Source organism: Pogona vitticeps, chromosome 4 (genome assembly GCF_051106095.1).
Source record: "Pogona vitticeps strain Pit_001003342236 chromosome 4, PviZW2.1, whole genome shotgun sequence".
NCBI classification, from domain to species: domain Eukaryota; kingdom Metazoa; phylum Chordata; class Lepidosauria; order Squamata; family Agamidae; genus Pogona; species Pogona vitticeps.
In genome coordinates this window covers 239,065,176-239,081,675 of record NC_135786.1, presented here as the reverse complement: position 1 = coordinate 239,081,675, position 16,500 = coordinate 239,065,176, and the positions used below count along the sequence as shown (strand labels likewise).

Below are 16,500 nucleotides of genomic sequence, written 5' to 3'. Positions count from 1 at the left end.
AGGTTTGTTCCCCAGGCTGTGTGAATCAGCTATTCGCAGTTATCTGCCTGTTATGCAGACATTTCCCACTGGGGTGGTGTCAGAAGGTCAGTGAGGTGTTACTGGAAATGGTCCTAAAAGGAAAGGGGGGTTGTCTGAATCAGGCCCTACCTCTTGTGCTTAACTCTTCCTGGATTTTTATTTAGGCTTTTCCTTGTTGCAGAAACATGGCAACCAGTTTCCTCATGCACGAGAAGATCTGGTTTGACAAGTTCAAATATGATGATGCTGAGAAGAGATACTATGAGCAGAAGAACGGTCCCCTCTGCAGCCCTTCCAGCCAGCAGGTAAGGCCCTGTTACTGTCCTATTGCTTGGAAATAAGGCCATTTCAGAGTCCCTATTTATTCTGGAGTAGTGCAGCCGTGTGCGTGAGTTTCAGGCAGAATCTCAGCACCAAGCAACACATGATGACTCCTGCTAGATCAGTTAGCACCGTGTGCCCCCTCGCCCCAAAACTAAATGATGTTCAGTCATAAATAGTGTTTGAATTTGACTGCCAGCTGTAGGATCTGCGGAAGAATATCGGCGTTGGGCTGGATATAGTCCTCCAGATGTTGGTGAAATGGAATTCCCATCCATCCTAACCAGCATAGCTGCTGTTTAGATATCACAGGAACTGAAGCCTAGCCACATGTGGATTGTCACAAGTTTCACACCTGTGTCTTAGACAATTTAGTGTTCTAGGGCAGTGGTTCTTAACCTTTGTTACTCTGGTGCTTTTGAACTGCAACTCCCAGAAACCTCAGCCAGCAGAGCTGATGGTGAAGGCTTCTGGGAGTTGCAGTCCAAAAACATCTGAGTAACAAAGGTTAAGAATCAGTGTTCTAGGGCATCAAAATTGTTTTCTGGATGGAAGAGAATTTTCCACTCCTAGTCCAGCAATATGCCTCACTGCTCTAATAATTTTGCAGGTGTCTTTCATTGTAAAGGAGAGATCTTTTGGTCTGTTTTGGTAGAAGAGCTTCTCAGCTATTGTATCACATATGCTATCCCATCTTATTTATATATTTTGACCTATTAACCCCATTCTTCTCCTGATCATTTTAATATTATAATAATAGCGTGCCATCAAGTTGATCCTAATTTATGGCATCTCTTTCCAGGATTTTCTAGATACAGTGGTACCTCGCTAAACAACAACCCCGCTAAATGACAAATCTGCATTAACGATGACTTTTTGCAATCGCTATAGCGATTCGCAAAACAGTAATTCCTGTGGGGGATTTTCGCTGGACGTGCTTCGCGGACCGTTTGCTCACAAGTCGATGATTTTTTCAGCTCTGCAAAATGGCTGCCCTGTGTTTTCCGGACCCATGCTTCACAGGGCAGCCATTTTTACAGCTGATCAGCGCTCGCAAAATGGCTTCCCTATGGGCGATCTTTGCTGGACGACGAGGTATTTTCCCCATTGGAATGCATTAAACTGGGTTTCAGTGCATTCCAATGGAGAAAGGGTTTTCACATGACGATGATTTCGCTAAACAGCGATTTTCATAGGATGGATTATCGTCATGCGGGGCACCACTGTATAGAGTGCTCAGAAATGGTTTACCATTCCCTTTTCCTCAGAGTGCTCTGGGACCATGTAGTTTGCCCGAGATTATACAGGTTGTTATTTCCTTCCAAGAGGCACAATGGGGAATCAGCCTCTGGCTCTGTAGCCAGGTTCCCAACTCACTGAGCTAGCCCCTGAGTATTAATTAAAAAACAGTCTCAGCTGAGGGGGAGGTGTTGTAAAATAAATAACACATAACAAAAAGGGAAGGGTTCAGGAGAGGAAGAAACAAAAAGTCAATTTGAGATTTTAAAAATTGAATACTAGTTCCCACAATGACAGACTGGCAAGGAAATAATTAAGGAAGGGTGGAGGCCAGCTAGTCCCTTGTCCCCCATCTCCTCATTCTTCCTCCTCTCCAATATATTGGGACAAACAGTTTTATATAGCTTCTGGTTGCAAATCCTAGAAATCACGTGTGAATTGTGAACATGTTGTGGAAAGTTGTTTGGTTTCCTAACTTAATGTGTTTCCCAGTGTATAAAAATGCTTTCACAGATATTTCCATCTCAGGCCATTACAAACCCATTGCCATTTTTGTTTGTGTTCTTCCGTTATCTGATAATCATTCTAGGACTGCTGACCATGGTAGAATGATGCACATTTAAAGCATTTTGTTCTCTAAATAAGAAAACATTCTAGTGACTGTGTTCAGGGATAATGATTAAGCTTTATGAAAACACAGTTGGGGAAATTTGGCTTATATACTTTCTTGTGTGCAGGAGAGTAAACTTGAAGTTTCCAGATACTGTTTGTGCTCAACTACCCTTTTCCATTTTGTGTGAAATTGTTCAAAACTGAATGTCAAGTATAGATGCAGCAATGGGTTATCTTCCCAGTTTAACAGTCAATGAATTTGGGCCAGCCATAATTTCCAGGACTCTGAGAAAGCCAGTTTGTTACAAACCACATTGGAAAACTTCAGCTTTAATACAATATATGAATGTGACAGCTGTATTATGTGCAGTACTGTGCAGACTTTCCCCCCAAATTGCCTGGAAGGCAGCTAAACAGCAGAGAGTGAAGATTTTCATCCCAGCAGTCCTGAACATAAATTGCATTTTCCTGTGAAAGTATTAACCCTTAAAGGAAGTGAAGCAAATTCTTATACACACTTTGTCTTTTAAGACATTTTGGAGGACAGAAGCAATAGTGTCAAACAAGCAGCATTTGACAGGTGTCTCTTTCCCTTTTACCTTCAACAGAAATTTGTATCTGGAAACTTGTCTGAAAGTTGCTAAATCTGGACGTGGAGGACATTTATCTTGCTTCCTTCTAAGATTAGAAAAGTGTAGAAGAGGCCTGACCTTCTGGGCAGTAGTTGGAGAGTCTCCAACTTAGTCCTGATTAGAGATGGGCACTTTGTATTTGTATGGCAGGGCACCACAGGTGATGCTGAGTTCTACCTCCCTCCCACCAGGCTGGCTGAGCCACTCACTGGGCTTCATGTGCTGCTGGGGCCCTTTGGCAGTGGCACTCCAATCCAGGCAGACACCCAGCCAGCCTTTTCCCGCCTCCCCAGACAGCCAACTACTCTCATGAAGAGGTGGAATGGAGAATCTCCCTGCACAGCCAGTTAGCGTTTGGTTGCCTGAGGAGGCAGGGAAAGGCTGGCTGGGCTCCTGCCTGGATTGGAGCTCTGCTGCCAAGGAAGAAACCCAGCAGCATGTGGAGCCCAGTTCGTGGACCAGCCGGCCTGGGAGGAGGAAGATGGATTTTAGCACAACCTGTGGTGCTGTGCTTTGTACATCTTCATATGAAGTTGTACGAAGCATGAAGCAGCCATCTCTGTTCCAGACTTATATTAAAAACTTGGCACCTAAGCAGTGGTATGTAGTCTTGTAGTTGAATGACGTATCAGCATACCTTCTGCTGACTGTTTCTTTCCCTAGATTAAAGAATGTCAAAGTAATAATTGGGACAGAGGGACATGCTGTGAGAATGCCAAAGACTAGTGATGTGTTGAGTTGCCTTTGTACATTGTCTGAAGCATTTTCAAAGATGGTGGTTGAATAATAGTTGCTAAGGTTACATTTACATTTGTTCCCTGCTTTGCTTATAGAGTAGTACTGTGGGGGCAAGTAATTCCTTCATAGGAGCAGCTGCTTAAGTCATGTTTACAGGGAGTTGAATATTAGAGGGTCAGTGTGTAAGAGGTTCACCCTAACTAGAGTGGCAAGGAAGGGAATCAGTTTACTTGAATGTATTCAGCACCCCACTCAGGCTTTCATCTGAACACTGCTGCTTTAGTAAGGAATAGAGAGCAGATGAAATCCCCGTACTTTGGAGAACCAAGTTACAAGAATCGGCATAGTTGCTAACTAACCCTTCTGGAGAACATCCATGTAGAAAAATGTGCACTCGTGAGGGTTAGACAGGTGCTTTCCAGGGTACACATTTCTAAATATAGATCTTTAGTTATGGGGCAGTGATTTAACCTTCTATATGCTACAAGGGAGACTGATGTGTGCTCTTACTGTCCACATGTTGGTGCCCCTCCTTTCTCCCCTAGCATACGGGCACTACCATGAGCCCTGACTGGTTGGGGTAGAAAGCATAATGGGCATTGTGCTACCATTCTGCAGGTGCGATAGTTTTGTAAGAGGATTGAGAAACAGCTGACTGATAGTGTGTATTTTTTGGGAGAAAGTGTGGACTGTCATTCTACTTTGGAAAAGTAACCTACACCAAAGCTTATCTGGTTTGGGATCTGATGAGCTGATGCATATAATCTCAGTTCAGTCGCTAGGTGCTTGTATGTATGTAAAGGATGCCATATGCATGCCATACCAGCCTTCTCTTACATTGTTTTTGCCGCCATTAAGATACATAATGCTCATAATCTAAAAACAATAACCATGAAAGAGACATATAGCCCATGTCAGGGCCAAGCCTAGAAACAGGCCAACCTGAGAGAATTTATGCTCATGGCTTGGAAGTGAGGAATGCAGTAGCCAGCGCAGAACTTGGCGTTCTGAAATATTTCACCGTATCAAAAAGTGTCTTCTCTTCCTAGTCACAGAAAGGGACTTGATCATATGTGCACAGGAGCTGGCAAGAGGCACAAGCCAGAGATATGGTTTTCCATTGGCAGTGCAGTGGGGGATTTAGTTCTTTGCAACTAACTCCTCTCTCAGTTTCTCCAGCCTAAACTTTTTAGCTGCCATTAGCATACTCTCCTACTCTGTTTTCCATTTTACAACTGTGATCCTTGAAAGAGGAAGAGGCATTTTTTTTGTTTTTTTAAAAAAAGCCTGGACCATATAAGGTGCATATTGTGGAAAATAATCATATGCACTTCATTTACATAACTTGGACGACAGAATTTATGTCTCTTTACCGCAGAGCACATTAGACTTGATGGCACGTTATTATTAGTAAGTGCAGAAACTACTAAATTTGTTGACAAATTGATATAAGTTTCTTTTGGTCTTCAGGTGTTACCAGTATACTTGCATTCAAGGCAGACAGTGATGGGCCAGAAATTATTTTATCGGCACATGTTTGTACTTTCTATGGAAATCTGGATTTTAGACAAAAGCATGATGCAAACATATTTGTAGCTATGTCATGAATAGTTTTGCCTGCCTGCAGGAGTTGATGGGCAGCTGGAATGTTCCAGTGCTTGATGCCTGGGAAACCCCTTCCTTTAGTGGCTGTTGTAGAAGAAAAGTCTCTCTGTGTGTAGGCGCCACAGCATAACTGTTGCGGTCAGCAGCTGGATTTTCTTGTTTGTGACTTTATTCTTGGTTCACTTTTGTATATAGTTAAGCCCTTCCCCTCCAGCCTCAGCAGATTTTCCTGTTACTTGTGTGTATCTTTTTTAAAAAAAAACCACTTGGTTCTTTCTGCGCTGTTTGCAGGAGAACGGAGCCAGCACGATTCTACGCGACATTGCCAGAGCCAGGGAGAATATCCAGAAGTCGCTGGCCGGAGTGAGTACCTGTGCGCTCTCTCACCAGCTGGCTAACTGCATTCATTATTCCTAGCTATGGCATATCTTACTCATATCCCTCCTTCCCTGCTTCAGATGATTCCCTGCCTCTCAGACTGTGCATGTATGGCTTTTAACTTAGCGTGTCTGGATATGGTGAGATGATAACTGTGCTATTGGGGCATCTTATAACAGAGAGACACATGTGCCTCGCTTACCTTTTAGCAGATTAATCCTAAGTGAAGTTAGTGTATATTGGGCCCTTAGCTTACAGTTTAGGGAGCCAGAATACACATTTAGAATATTCAACTTTTGCTGGAAAGCTTTATTTCAAATGGCAGGTAGGAGATGACATTCTTAGATGCATCCTCAGCTTAAAAAATTCTCTCACTTGAAGCAAAACTACAATATGAGTATGTCAGTGAGAAGAAACCTATTATTTATTATTTATATATATGCACTGGTGGAGATATGCAGTTTGTAAGATGGGGGAAGATTCAGGCATGCAATCTTCTGTCGGTTGAACTGAGGCAAGCAGTAATAGCAGTGTTATGTTTCCTGTGTTTTTGTATGATTGCTCTTTAATAATGGAGCACCATAAACAGTTGAGTGGTCAGTAGGAGAATGATTGTGAACTGATACAGTAACTAGCCATCATTATCCAATTTGACTTCCTCTGTTGTCCTTGTGTTTTGGACTGCAGCACTTGTAAGTCTCAGGAAGTATCATGGCCGTTGACTAGGTACAATGGGAACTGGAGACTAGAATTATCTCCAGGGGATTTCTTGTGCTGGCTACCTTTGTGCTGCTGTTTCTCAGAAGAAGGTCGTTTAAATCCTAGGTTCCCAACCTTTGTTACTCAGATGTTTTTGAACTGCAACTCCCAGAAATCCCAGCCAGCACAGTTGGTGGTGAAGGCTTCTGGGAGTTGCAGTCCACAACTCCTGAGTAAGCCAAGGTTGAGAACCAGTGGTTTAAATGAAACAGGAGCAACGCATTCTAGATTTCAACTCACCTTTTGTTAGAACGAGAGCAGTTCCTAGGCATCTGCTGTCTGTATAGTTTGGCATCCCCGCCCGGATCCTAGGATTCTGTGGGTTCCACCTTGTCAGATACTTAAATTGTGCTCACTTGGAGACAGGTGGAGAGTTCCCTGCAAGTAAATGCCAGGTCCCTTCCTCATCTTATAGGCAGCTAAGCTGGAGCTTGCCCTGTCCTGCACCATGAAGTCTTTTAGTCTTGCCTTACTCCAGGTGGGGACAGTTTAGGTGTGTGTCTGGCTGTTAGAACCTCCCAAAAAGGAGAATTCTGGAATTTGGAGTTTGAAAAGACCCAAAGACAAATGGACATTCCTCACAGTCATCTCTTCACATCCCTCTTACAACAATATTGCACAACCTGACATAGTAAAACATATGAGAGGTGTTGTTATTAACCACCTGAAAGCAATTTCTGCATTAAATCCTTTAATGTTGTACAAGAGTCCAGTCCAGCTAGGCTTTCTGCACAGAGAATAGATGCATTTCTCTTTATTTATATGCTGCCTTTCTCCTAGAACCGAAGATGGTACATACAACAGTTCAAAACAAGATTAAAATACAGTGGTGCCTTGCATTACGACGTTAATTCGTTCCAGCGAAATTGCTGTAAAACCAAAACGTCGTAAAGTGATTTTAAAAAGCCCATGGAAACGCATTAAAACCTGGTTAATGCATTCCTATGGGCTGGAAACTCACCGTCCAGCAAAGATCCTCCATAGCGTAGCCATTTTCGCTGCCTGTGCAGCGAGGAATCCCTCCCAGAAAACAGTGGGTGGCCATTTTGTTTACCCAGCAGCCATTTTGAAACTGCCGATCAGCTGTTAAAAAATCATCGCTTTTCAAGAATCGGTTCCTGAAGCAGGGAACCAATCATCGCAAGGCGAAGTTCCCCCATAGGGAACATCGTTTTGCAGTCGTTTTTGCGATCTCAAAAACATCGACGTCAAGTGGTTTCGTCGTTAAACGGAGCGCCCGTCTTGCGGGGCATCACTGTACAATAAAATTGCGAACATTGGAATATAAATGAATTCAGTTATGTCCAGTATAATTGAATACTATTATATTATTAAAATGCAGTGAAAATTAAAGCACTTCAAAATCACTTGCTTAAAAATACTAATGCTAATTTGCCTTAAAACAGTGAAAACCAGTATATTGGCTAAGAACTTAAGGATCTTAATTTCAAAACGCCATCTTGAATAAAAAGTGCTTTGCCTGCTGCCTCCAGGATAGCAGAGAGTGGCCAAACCTAAGCCTCTCTTGGGAGGGAGTTCCAGAGCCTTCGAGCTGCCCCAGAGAAAGCCCTCCCTTAAGTCTCCACTAGACAGGCCTCTGAAGGCATCATGACTCCCTTCTTAACCCTACCATGCCAGAGAAGCCCTTATCATGATGTAAATAGTAAACAAGTGACAACTCAGGATTCTTGCCACCAGAGGTTTGATAAGCAAATTTCATATACTGACAATGCCAGAACAAATAGCTATAAACTAAAACTTACCTACTGTTCAGAACCATAAAACTAAGCCAAGTAGCGATGTTATTAGATAAGATCACCAGTAAGGTGTTTCATATCATAAATAAAAGGGAATTTGGTTTAGATGGTTCAAAACACAAACAGTTTTGAAAATGCACTTCCCAGTTACTTATGTGGGACTGAAATCCTCTTGCATTGCTAGGCAAAAGGGGAAACCTTTGAAGGCAAATTGCCTGAAGTTCAGAAATCTCTGTGGATGTGATCTGCATTCCTAGTCATTTGACTTCATATGCAACTGATCACGTCAACAGAGATTTCTCTGCCTAAATTGACTGTTAAATATCACACCTTCTGTGTAGCAGTGTAACAGAGTTTCAGCCACTGTATGTTATTTTGACTACCATTGTTGTATCCCTTGTTGTAAGCCGCCTAGAGTGGTCTATCGACTAGATAGGCGGGATATTAAATAAATAAATAAATAAATAAATAAATAAATAAATAAATAAATACCATATACAGTATTACATATGACAATATGTTTTGTTTCAGACACTCAGATTTTGCAATCTTATTTAGATTAGGGATGTACATCGTCTTTGGCTTGGCATCTGAGAAGAAGAAACTCCAGAAATCTCACCTTCAAGACAGCAATAGGTTTTGACAGTCTCAACCAGAGTGCTCATATTTGCAAGACTGGTTTCTGCAGACATTGTTTAATGAGCCTAGTTGCATGGACTTTTTTTTTCAGAAATCATTGTTGTGCATTTTTTTTATCAGTCACCCTGTTCTTCTGTGGTTAGTAAACACATGCACTTAGGGAAAAGGAAAAGAAACTTGTTTGGAGCAAAGGCGTTTTGCCCAAAAATGCACTGGAGTCAACAACTCTCAGCATCTGTCTTGCACGAAATGGTGGGAAAATGGGATGCTGGCAAGAATTTTTCACATGCTTATTTAGATATAGTTTTGATTCTGACAGCACCTTAATATATGTGCTAGCTGTTGAGAGAAAGCATAACGATGGACGTAAATAACCTGTCTAGTACAGAAAGGCAATGCAATTGCTGTAGACTTCAGTTCTTTTACGGAGAATTACTTTATTTGTCTGCATTTAGAAGATAGCTAAGAGGCCTTAATTATTTTTTTCAATAAGCCATGACTTGATTATGAATCATGTAGCTTTGGTGTCATTTTGAGCCTAGTATTGGGTTAGCAGGTGAAGACAAAGCAAAGGTGGCCTCTTGGATTTAGTTCAAGAGAGTGATTATTTCTCAGCATCTGTTTTCATACCACAGTGTCTTAGACTGCTGGGTATGGATATGGTTCCAGTCCTCTCATGCAGCCTGTTTTACTCCATGGCCTTTGACCTGTGGGGTTGTGAAAGGTGCTGTCTTGTTTCACACTTTTCATGTTTACAGAAACCTCTGAGCTAGATCACCTGGAGCAGGATGCCACCCGGGTGCTGATAATGCACATGTCTGTTGCTTTTTGTTGTTCAGAAGCAAGGAGGTTGGTGACCTTGAGTGTTCACAGGTTTTGAGAGAAGGCTGGTTGAAGCTGAAACCCTCATTTCCCCCATTGGCATTTGACCGGATCTGAAAGAGATGGTGTTCCTTTGGAGAATTGCATCTGTAACTTGTACTCCTTATTCTTGTTGTGTCTTTGAGTTTTTGGGTAGCAAAAATCAAAAGCAAACCGTGCTGCTTATATACTCACCCCATAGTGCTTAAAGGACACTCTGGGTGGTTTACAAGTTAATTATGCAAGCTACACATCCTCCGCCCCTCCAGTGAGCTGGGTACTCAATATACTGACCTTGGAAGGATGGAAGGCTGAGTGAAGCTTGAGCCAGCTACCTAGGATTTGAACCCCAGGTCATGAGATCAGTTTTGGCTGCAGTACAGCCCTGGGGCACTGGTGACAAGACACGTAGCTGCCGTACCAGATTCAGAGTTCAGCCTATGACCATTTCAGTATAATCTGGCCATATTCATCCATTCCATGCTATGCTTTGTCTACTGCATCTGCAGCTACTCCTAGAGAGAGTACCTGAAGCTTCAATTCATGCAGTGTGCCAGTTGGGCTGCTAAGAGAGCTTGCTGTTTCAGCCAAAGTATCCTTGTTTTTGTACTAGCTACCTCCAGCACCCTAAATGCTTTACCACCAGGCATCATAGGAAATGCCTCTCCTGCTATAAGCCTGTTTGGTCATTTGGAGCAGCAGGAGAAGCTCTTACAATGGATGCTATAAGATGAAAAGTTATGAAGCACTGGTGAAATGTTCAGATCTTGCAGTGACTAATCTAGCAGCCTGTCAAAATGCTATGGATGCAAATGAGAAGCGTGCTAATATTTGGGAACCAAGTACTACTGTACAGCCTAAAGTTGGATTGATGGCAGAACAGCAATCACTCATTTGTATGGAGCATTGTCATTGGCAGGGCAGCACGGCAGCTGATTTACTTAAGATAATGGGTTTTGTGACCCAGTGTTTTTGTGTGAGCTACGTGCCCCAGTGTGAAACTTGCTACTAGGCAAATTCCCACTGGAAGCCTTTCCATAAGCCTGTCACAAGTAAGCAAACTATGGGAACTCCAAAACAGCCACCCTTTAGAGAAGAAAGAATTACATACAATATATGTTCATCCTGTACCATTTAGTGGAGATCTAAACACCTTGCAAGATATTTGTATCTATGTATTCGCGAAGGCTTTCACGGCCAGGATCTAATGGTTGTTGTGGGTTTTTCGGGCTTCTTGGCCGTGTTCTGAAAGTGGTTCTTCCTAACGTTTCGCCAGTCTCTGTGGCCGGCGTCTTCAGAGGACAGCAAACTGTGCTCTGGGTAGGCTTGAGAGTGGGTGGAGTATTTATGGCTGTGAGAAGGCTAGTTTGTGAGATAGGCTATTGTCCTGATTAGGAGATGGTTGATTAGTGTGTTTTGTTGTGGCTGTATTGTTTTGATAAGGAGGGGAGGTTATCTGTCCCTGTGGTTGATGGGTGTCATTAGCTGGTTTTTTGTGTGCAGTAATCCCTTGACCTTGTGGCTGGGTGGAGTTCCTTGACCTTTTGCACTCTGTGTTTTTGAGAGCTGGGAGCCAGGTTTTGTTGAGTTTCAGACATTCCTCCTTCCGGTTGAAGTTTTGTTGATGCTTGTGGATTTCAGTGGCTTCCCTGTGCAGTCTGACGTAATGATTGCTGGTGTTGTCCAGTATTTCAGTATTTTGAAACACAGTATTTCAGTATTTCTCCCCTCCTTATCAAAACAATACAGCCACAACAAAACACACTAATCAACCATCTCCTAATCAGGACAATAGCCTATCTCACAAACTAGCCTTCTCACAGCCATAAATACTCCACCCACTCTCAAGCCTACCCAGAGCACAGTTTGCTGTCCTCTGAAGATGCCGGCCACAGAGACTGGTGAAACGTTAGGAAGAACCACTTTCAGAACACGGCCAAGAAGCCCGAAAAACCCACAACAACCATATTTGTATCTGTTTGAAACTTTTCTTACTCAAGCTGCACCATAGAACAGTTGCCAGGAAACATTATTTTGTAGTAAAAGGACATTATACTTTGAGATAATGGAATCTGGCCCGTGGATGAAATAATAGCAGATCACGGTCAAGAGACCTTCTTTATTACTCAGCGGGAACCACACCAGGGATGTCCTCCACAGTACTGGCCTATTGTACCCAGTCCAAACACAGTTGATGGGGCACAGCTATGCAGTCTTTTCATTGATTCACAAGTTCTGTATAGTTTAATGTTACTCATGACTTCCAGTGCTATGGTTATTGACCATTTTCCTGACATATTGGAATGTAGTACTTTGGACAATACTTTGGACAATATCAGTACTGTACACATAAGGAATTCGTAGAGAATTGCTAATTAGTTTTCCTTTCATAATGTAGTTGTGTTCACCTATGGTGAGCCTAAGACTGGATAGTGGGAAATACCACAAATACCTTGAAAGATGCCCAGGTGTGACAGTTCACTTCAGTTGCATATGTCCTCTCTCTCAGTAACCTATAACCGAGGAGGTATTTTAGCCCAATGGTCCCCATCCTTGGGCCTCCAGATGTTCTTGGACTACAACTCCCAGAAGCCTTCACCACCACCTTTGCTGGCCAAGATTTCTGGGAGTTGAAATCTAATAACATCTGGAGGCCCAAGGTTGGGGACATTGTTTTAGCCTGCCAAGCATCTGTTAGCCTACGAGATAGAAAAGTGGTGTGTAGCATGCTGGAGACAGAAATCAAGCACACTATGCTGAAGTTTCATGGGGTACATACTGGAGATTAAATAGAAGGAAATCTGTGTTTTCTCAGTTTTCTGGCAACAGTCTGATACACTGGAAGTCTAAAAATTTGTATTCATTTCATCATTTATTTTTAAAACCAACTGTATCTTGCTTTGATCTCATGCATTATGGGTATGTAAAATTTTTAGGTAAGTTAAACTTTTGACATCAGAATATACTTTGATGCCTCTGGATGACCCTCTGTCACTTGGCGGGTAGGTCACATCTCAGAGGTGAAGAATTGAAACCCACTGGTGTCAAAAAAGGACACTTTCTAAGATGTAGCCCCATTTCATGTAACTGGTTGCTGTTTGCATAGATCTGTACAGTCTTAGCATTTCAAAGGTATCTTTTCAGCCTGAATCTTAATTTTAATGACAAATGTGATAGTTATGCAAGAATAGGCGATAGGTTTAGGTCACTAATAAAAAATCATACAATGTGCAACCTTTTGTGGGTAAATCTCACTTCTTTAAATGCACATTGTATGATTTTTTTATTTTTTATTAGTGGCCTATAAAGGTATCACCTATCGCCTACACTTGCATTTGTATTTTGTAATGGCCACCCATCTCCCTCCTTTTCTTTCAGTGTTATACAATGATCCTCTAGGATAGTGGTCATATATCACAATTGATTCGATCCAAAACTCACAATTAACATGGCTGGAGAAAAGGAGGGGAGAGCGAAAAAAGGTGACTCTCTTGGACAGCGGATCACCGTATGTCCATAACATTGTTGACCTCTTAAAGCACAGCCTGAAGTGTTTACTGGTTATTTATCCTGGTTTAAGATGAATGTTTTGGCACCAGCCTTGCCTACCAACAGTACAGCCAAGGCAACTGCTTTCAGATCCATTTTGCCATTAATTAGGCATGGCAGTCAAAACTGGGAACCAGTTCTCATCCTTCCTCCCCACCTTTTTAATCTGCTGCCCGTTGTAAGTGCTTAATTTACTCACAGCTTTTGGAATGTGGCAGCTGCCCGAGGCTTGTCTGCCTCGTTGTTTTGCATGTCTTTGACCAAAATATTGTACAGCCGCTTCAACTGCTTTTTGTGTTGTTTTGGATCATCTTCCTTTTTTGAGTTGTTTGTCCCCAACCCGTGCTTTAGCCTCAAGATATTATTTACATTTAGTTCTTCTTTACTTAGGCATGCTTTTGTGCATGTGGGTTTGACTCCTGTGCTTGCCTGCCCATAGCTGCATGAGTTGAATCCGCGTGGTTTGGTTTTTACACAAACGCCAGAAAACATGCTCTTGCCCTTTGCAGCTCAAGACAGTTTTACAAAACCCTCCCGAAGCCCCTCCGGTTCAACGCAAGAAGCGGTCGGGTCGTGCGGCTGTAAGTCGCTGGTGGGGTAGGGCCACAATGCTGTACCGTGTTTGTCCATCTATCAGGGCTAGCCTGCAGGCGCGATTGCTCCTACTTAAGGCTTTCCTCTTTCTCCCCCTTTCCCTATATTGTCACCCTGCTGTTTTTAAAAACACTGTGCCTTTGTTTATTTCACCTGTTGTGCTTCTGGTTTTGTCAAATTTGGACATTACTATTCAGCTACCATTCGGGAATTGCATCCTCAGTGGGGATAGAGACCCTAAGCTGTAAAGACAGACTCTTGTTTCTCCCTTACGTTTCCTGAGGATACAGAAGTCCTTAGTCTCACCTGGAGAATGTGTGCAGTACAATTTCTGACTTTTCTTTGACCAACCTGTGCCATATCTTGGGTTGCTTTTGGAAAAAAACCATTAGTTTTGCTAATAAATTTATTTTACTGCATGGGGAGGGGTGGATGTGCTTGGAAAAAGCCATCTTCTTTAGGCTGTGGCTCTGTTCCCTGTCTTCTGGAATACCGACCAGATTGTTCAGAGAAGAATTGAAGCCACCTGTGCCAATCCTGTAAAAATTAATACTTGCTTGGTGGTATCTTCAGAGCATGAATTGGCTTCCTTTTTCCCATTGGTACACATCGGCCACAAAACGTTGTCATGCATAGGTTGCTGGAAGATGCCACGCCACGCTGTTCTGTTGGTGCTCCATTATGACTTCCTAATGTGAGAAACTGAGGAAACCAGTCCTGTGTTCACCAGATCCCTTGTGTTTTCCGTCTTCAGTGTTCTCTTTGAATAAGCTTTGTTCTAGGTGCACTTTCCCAGCCTCTCCTGCTCATTTCCATCCTGCTGCTGCTGCTACTGCTCTGTTAGGATGATGTGTCTGTTGTCTGATAAATGCCAGCGTTTCCCCAGGCCTCACTCTCCACTTCATGCTGTCTGTTGCAGAGTGCCAGCAGCACATCTTCTGCAGGACCTGCCGGGGACCAAAGTGAGCTGGTCACCAGGATTGCCAGCCTAGAGGCAGAGAATCAAAACCTTCGTAGTGGTGAGTGCTGAGAACTTGGTAATGGGTTATGTTTGTGCATGAGAATCCTTTTCTGTTCTTTAAAAGAAAATTTTCTGCAATTTTCTTTATGGTTTGACTGCTGTAAGAAGCTTCATGACCCTCTTAACTGAGGGATTGGAAGAAAGGAAACCTGAATGCTTCATTGTATCCTCTTAGATCCCGTTGGTTAACCATACTTTTCTTCCCTGCAACATTTCCAGTGGTTGCAGACCTCCAGCTTGCCATTTCCAGACTGGAATGTCGTCTGAGTGTAGTGGAAAAAACATCTACTTCGCATCACCCTTCCCCACCTCCACCAACACAGGTAAAACTCTTTGTCATTGGGCTCTCCCCTGTGTCGTGTTTGACTCACTTTAGGCAGACATGGGGGCTCCTTGTGATAGGGCAATCCTACTTCTACCAAGAACGTTTGAGTAGTGTTGTCTAAAGCTCATTTTCTTTAATTATCCAAGTGCAGTAGTTTTGCAACAAGTTTTTATTTTAAGTTCCACTGATGATTACATGAACTCAATCAGATCTACCTGATACAAACAGCTACTGTATTATTTATTTATTTATTTAGTTATTTATTTAGTTATTTTTTTTATTATTATTATTATTATTATTATTATTATTATTATTATTATTATTATTATTATTATTATTATTATTATTATTATTATTATTATTATTATTATTATTATTTATTAGGTTTCTTGATCTCTGTGTAGCCAGGTTACTTACTTTCAGTTTAAAAGCTGCTTTCACTAGTATCAGTAAGATTACTGTGAGCACCCTGACACTGAGTTGGCACACCTTAATTAAGTGGCTTTTGAACAGGATCCTCAAAGTATGAACTTACAGGCCATGGAATCCCTTCACGGTGGAACAGGATTCTGGTGTGTGTTCCAGGACTCTTCTGGTGGGGTTTCATGTTTCTTTTTGAGGACTAAGAGTTCTGCCTACAGGGGAAGGCTGGGTCAGGGTGGATATATTGTCTTCAAGAAGTTTTTCCGCATTACACTCCGTGTTACAGACTCAAGATGCTTGATCTAGGTGCTTGTCCTGGAGTAGCTCTGCTAAAAGAGGGGAACCTTGTTCACGCTTCAGGGACCAGGTTACATCTCCTAGAAACGGGCTGGGCAAACCAAATTAGAAGTGCATGGCAAGAAATACATTAAGGAAACATTAATTGCTGCATTGCAAGGCAACACCATTGGTGTTGGGCAAGACCAGCCATTGTCAAGGGGGGGGCATATGACCGTGGCTCATTTGACGGGGGCCACTGACTGGAAACAATTATTTACACACTACTTTATGTTAAGTTATGTGACTTACACAATCCTGATTCAACCTATATTCCTTTCATACTATATGGCCGTGGCCAAAAAAAAAAACCAACAAGTTGAGAATGACTGATTTAGATGATAGATCGTGCAAAACAGACTTGTTACTACTGTACCTCTGGAGCTTCTGATAAATGTGGTAGGTGTGCTGTGTACCTGGTTTAATAACTCAAAGAGATAGGAAATAGTGATCAGCCCGCATGCCACAAAGAATTCAAACATGAAGTGAGGATTTAGGTTAATGAAAAATGCACATTACAGTCTAGTAATCTGTGCTGAACTATGCTTTGGTTTAGCTCTTGCTCATTTCATTGTAGTGGGCTTGGGGAAAATGTTTTTACATGTATTGTGCTTTTATGTTGCTTCATGCGGCGGCTTCTCCTCAGCATTATTTTCCGTTCTGTTTGGCAATTGCATTGCCCCCCCCCCC

At 42.4% G+C, this 16,500-nt stretch overlaps 1 protein-coding gene across 23 annotated transcripts in view; it reads left to right on the top strand.

The window, feature by feature from the left end:
* LOC110070155 (elongation factor 1-delta) overlaps positions 1 to 16,500 on the top strand; it is a 29,961-nt gene that overhangs the window by 11,787 nt on the left and 1,674 nt on the right. For 7 of the 23 annotated variants that reach the window (XM_020777799.3, XM_078392050.1, XM_078392060.1 and 4 more), the window contains 5 exons: positions 203 to 326; positions 5,460 to 5,531; positions 13,621 to 13,692; positions 14,625 to 14,724; positions 14,946 to 15,049. In XM_020777799.3, the coding sequence (XP_020633458.3) occupies positions 207 to 326; positions 5,460 to 5,531; positions 13,621 to 13,692; positions 14,625 to 14,724; positions 14,946 to 15,049 (468 nt within the window). In that variant the 5' untranslated portion in view covers positions 203 to 206. Of the gene's footprint in view, positions 1 to 185; positions 327 to 5,459; positions 5,532 to 13,620; positions 13,693 to 14,624; positions 14,725 to 14,945; positions 15,050 to 16,500 lie in introns of all 23 variants that reach the window. The other 16 variants (XM_078392062.1, XM_078392063.1, XM_078392054.1 and 13 more) reach the window with 6 other exon arrangements.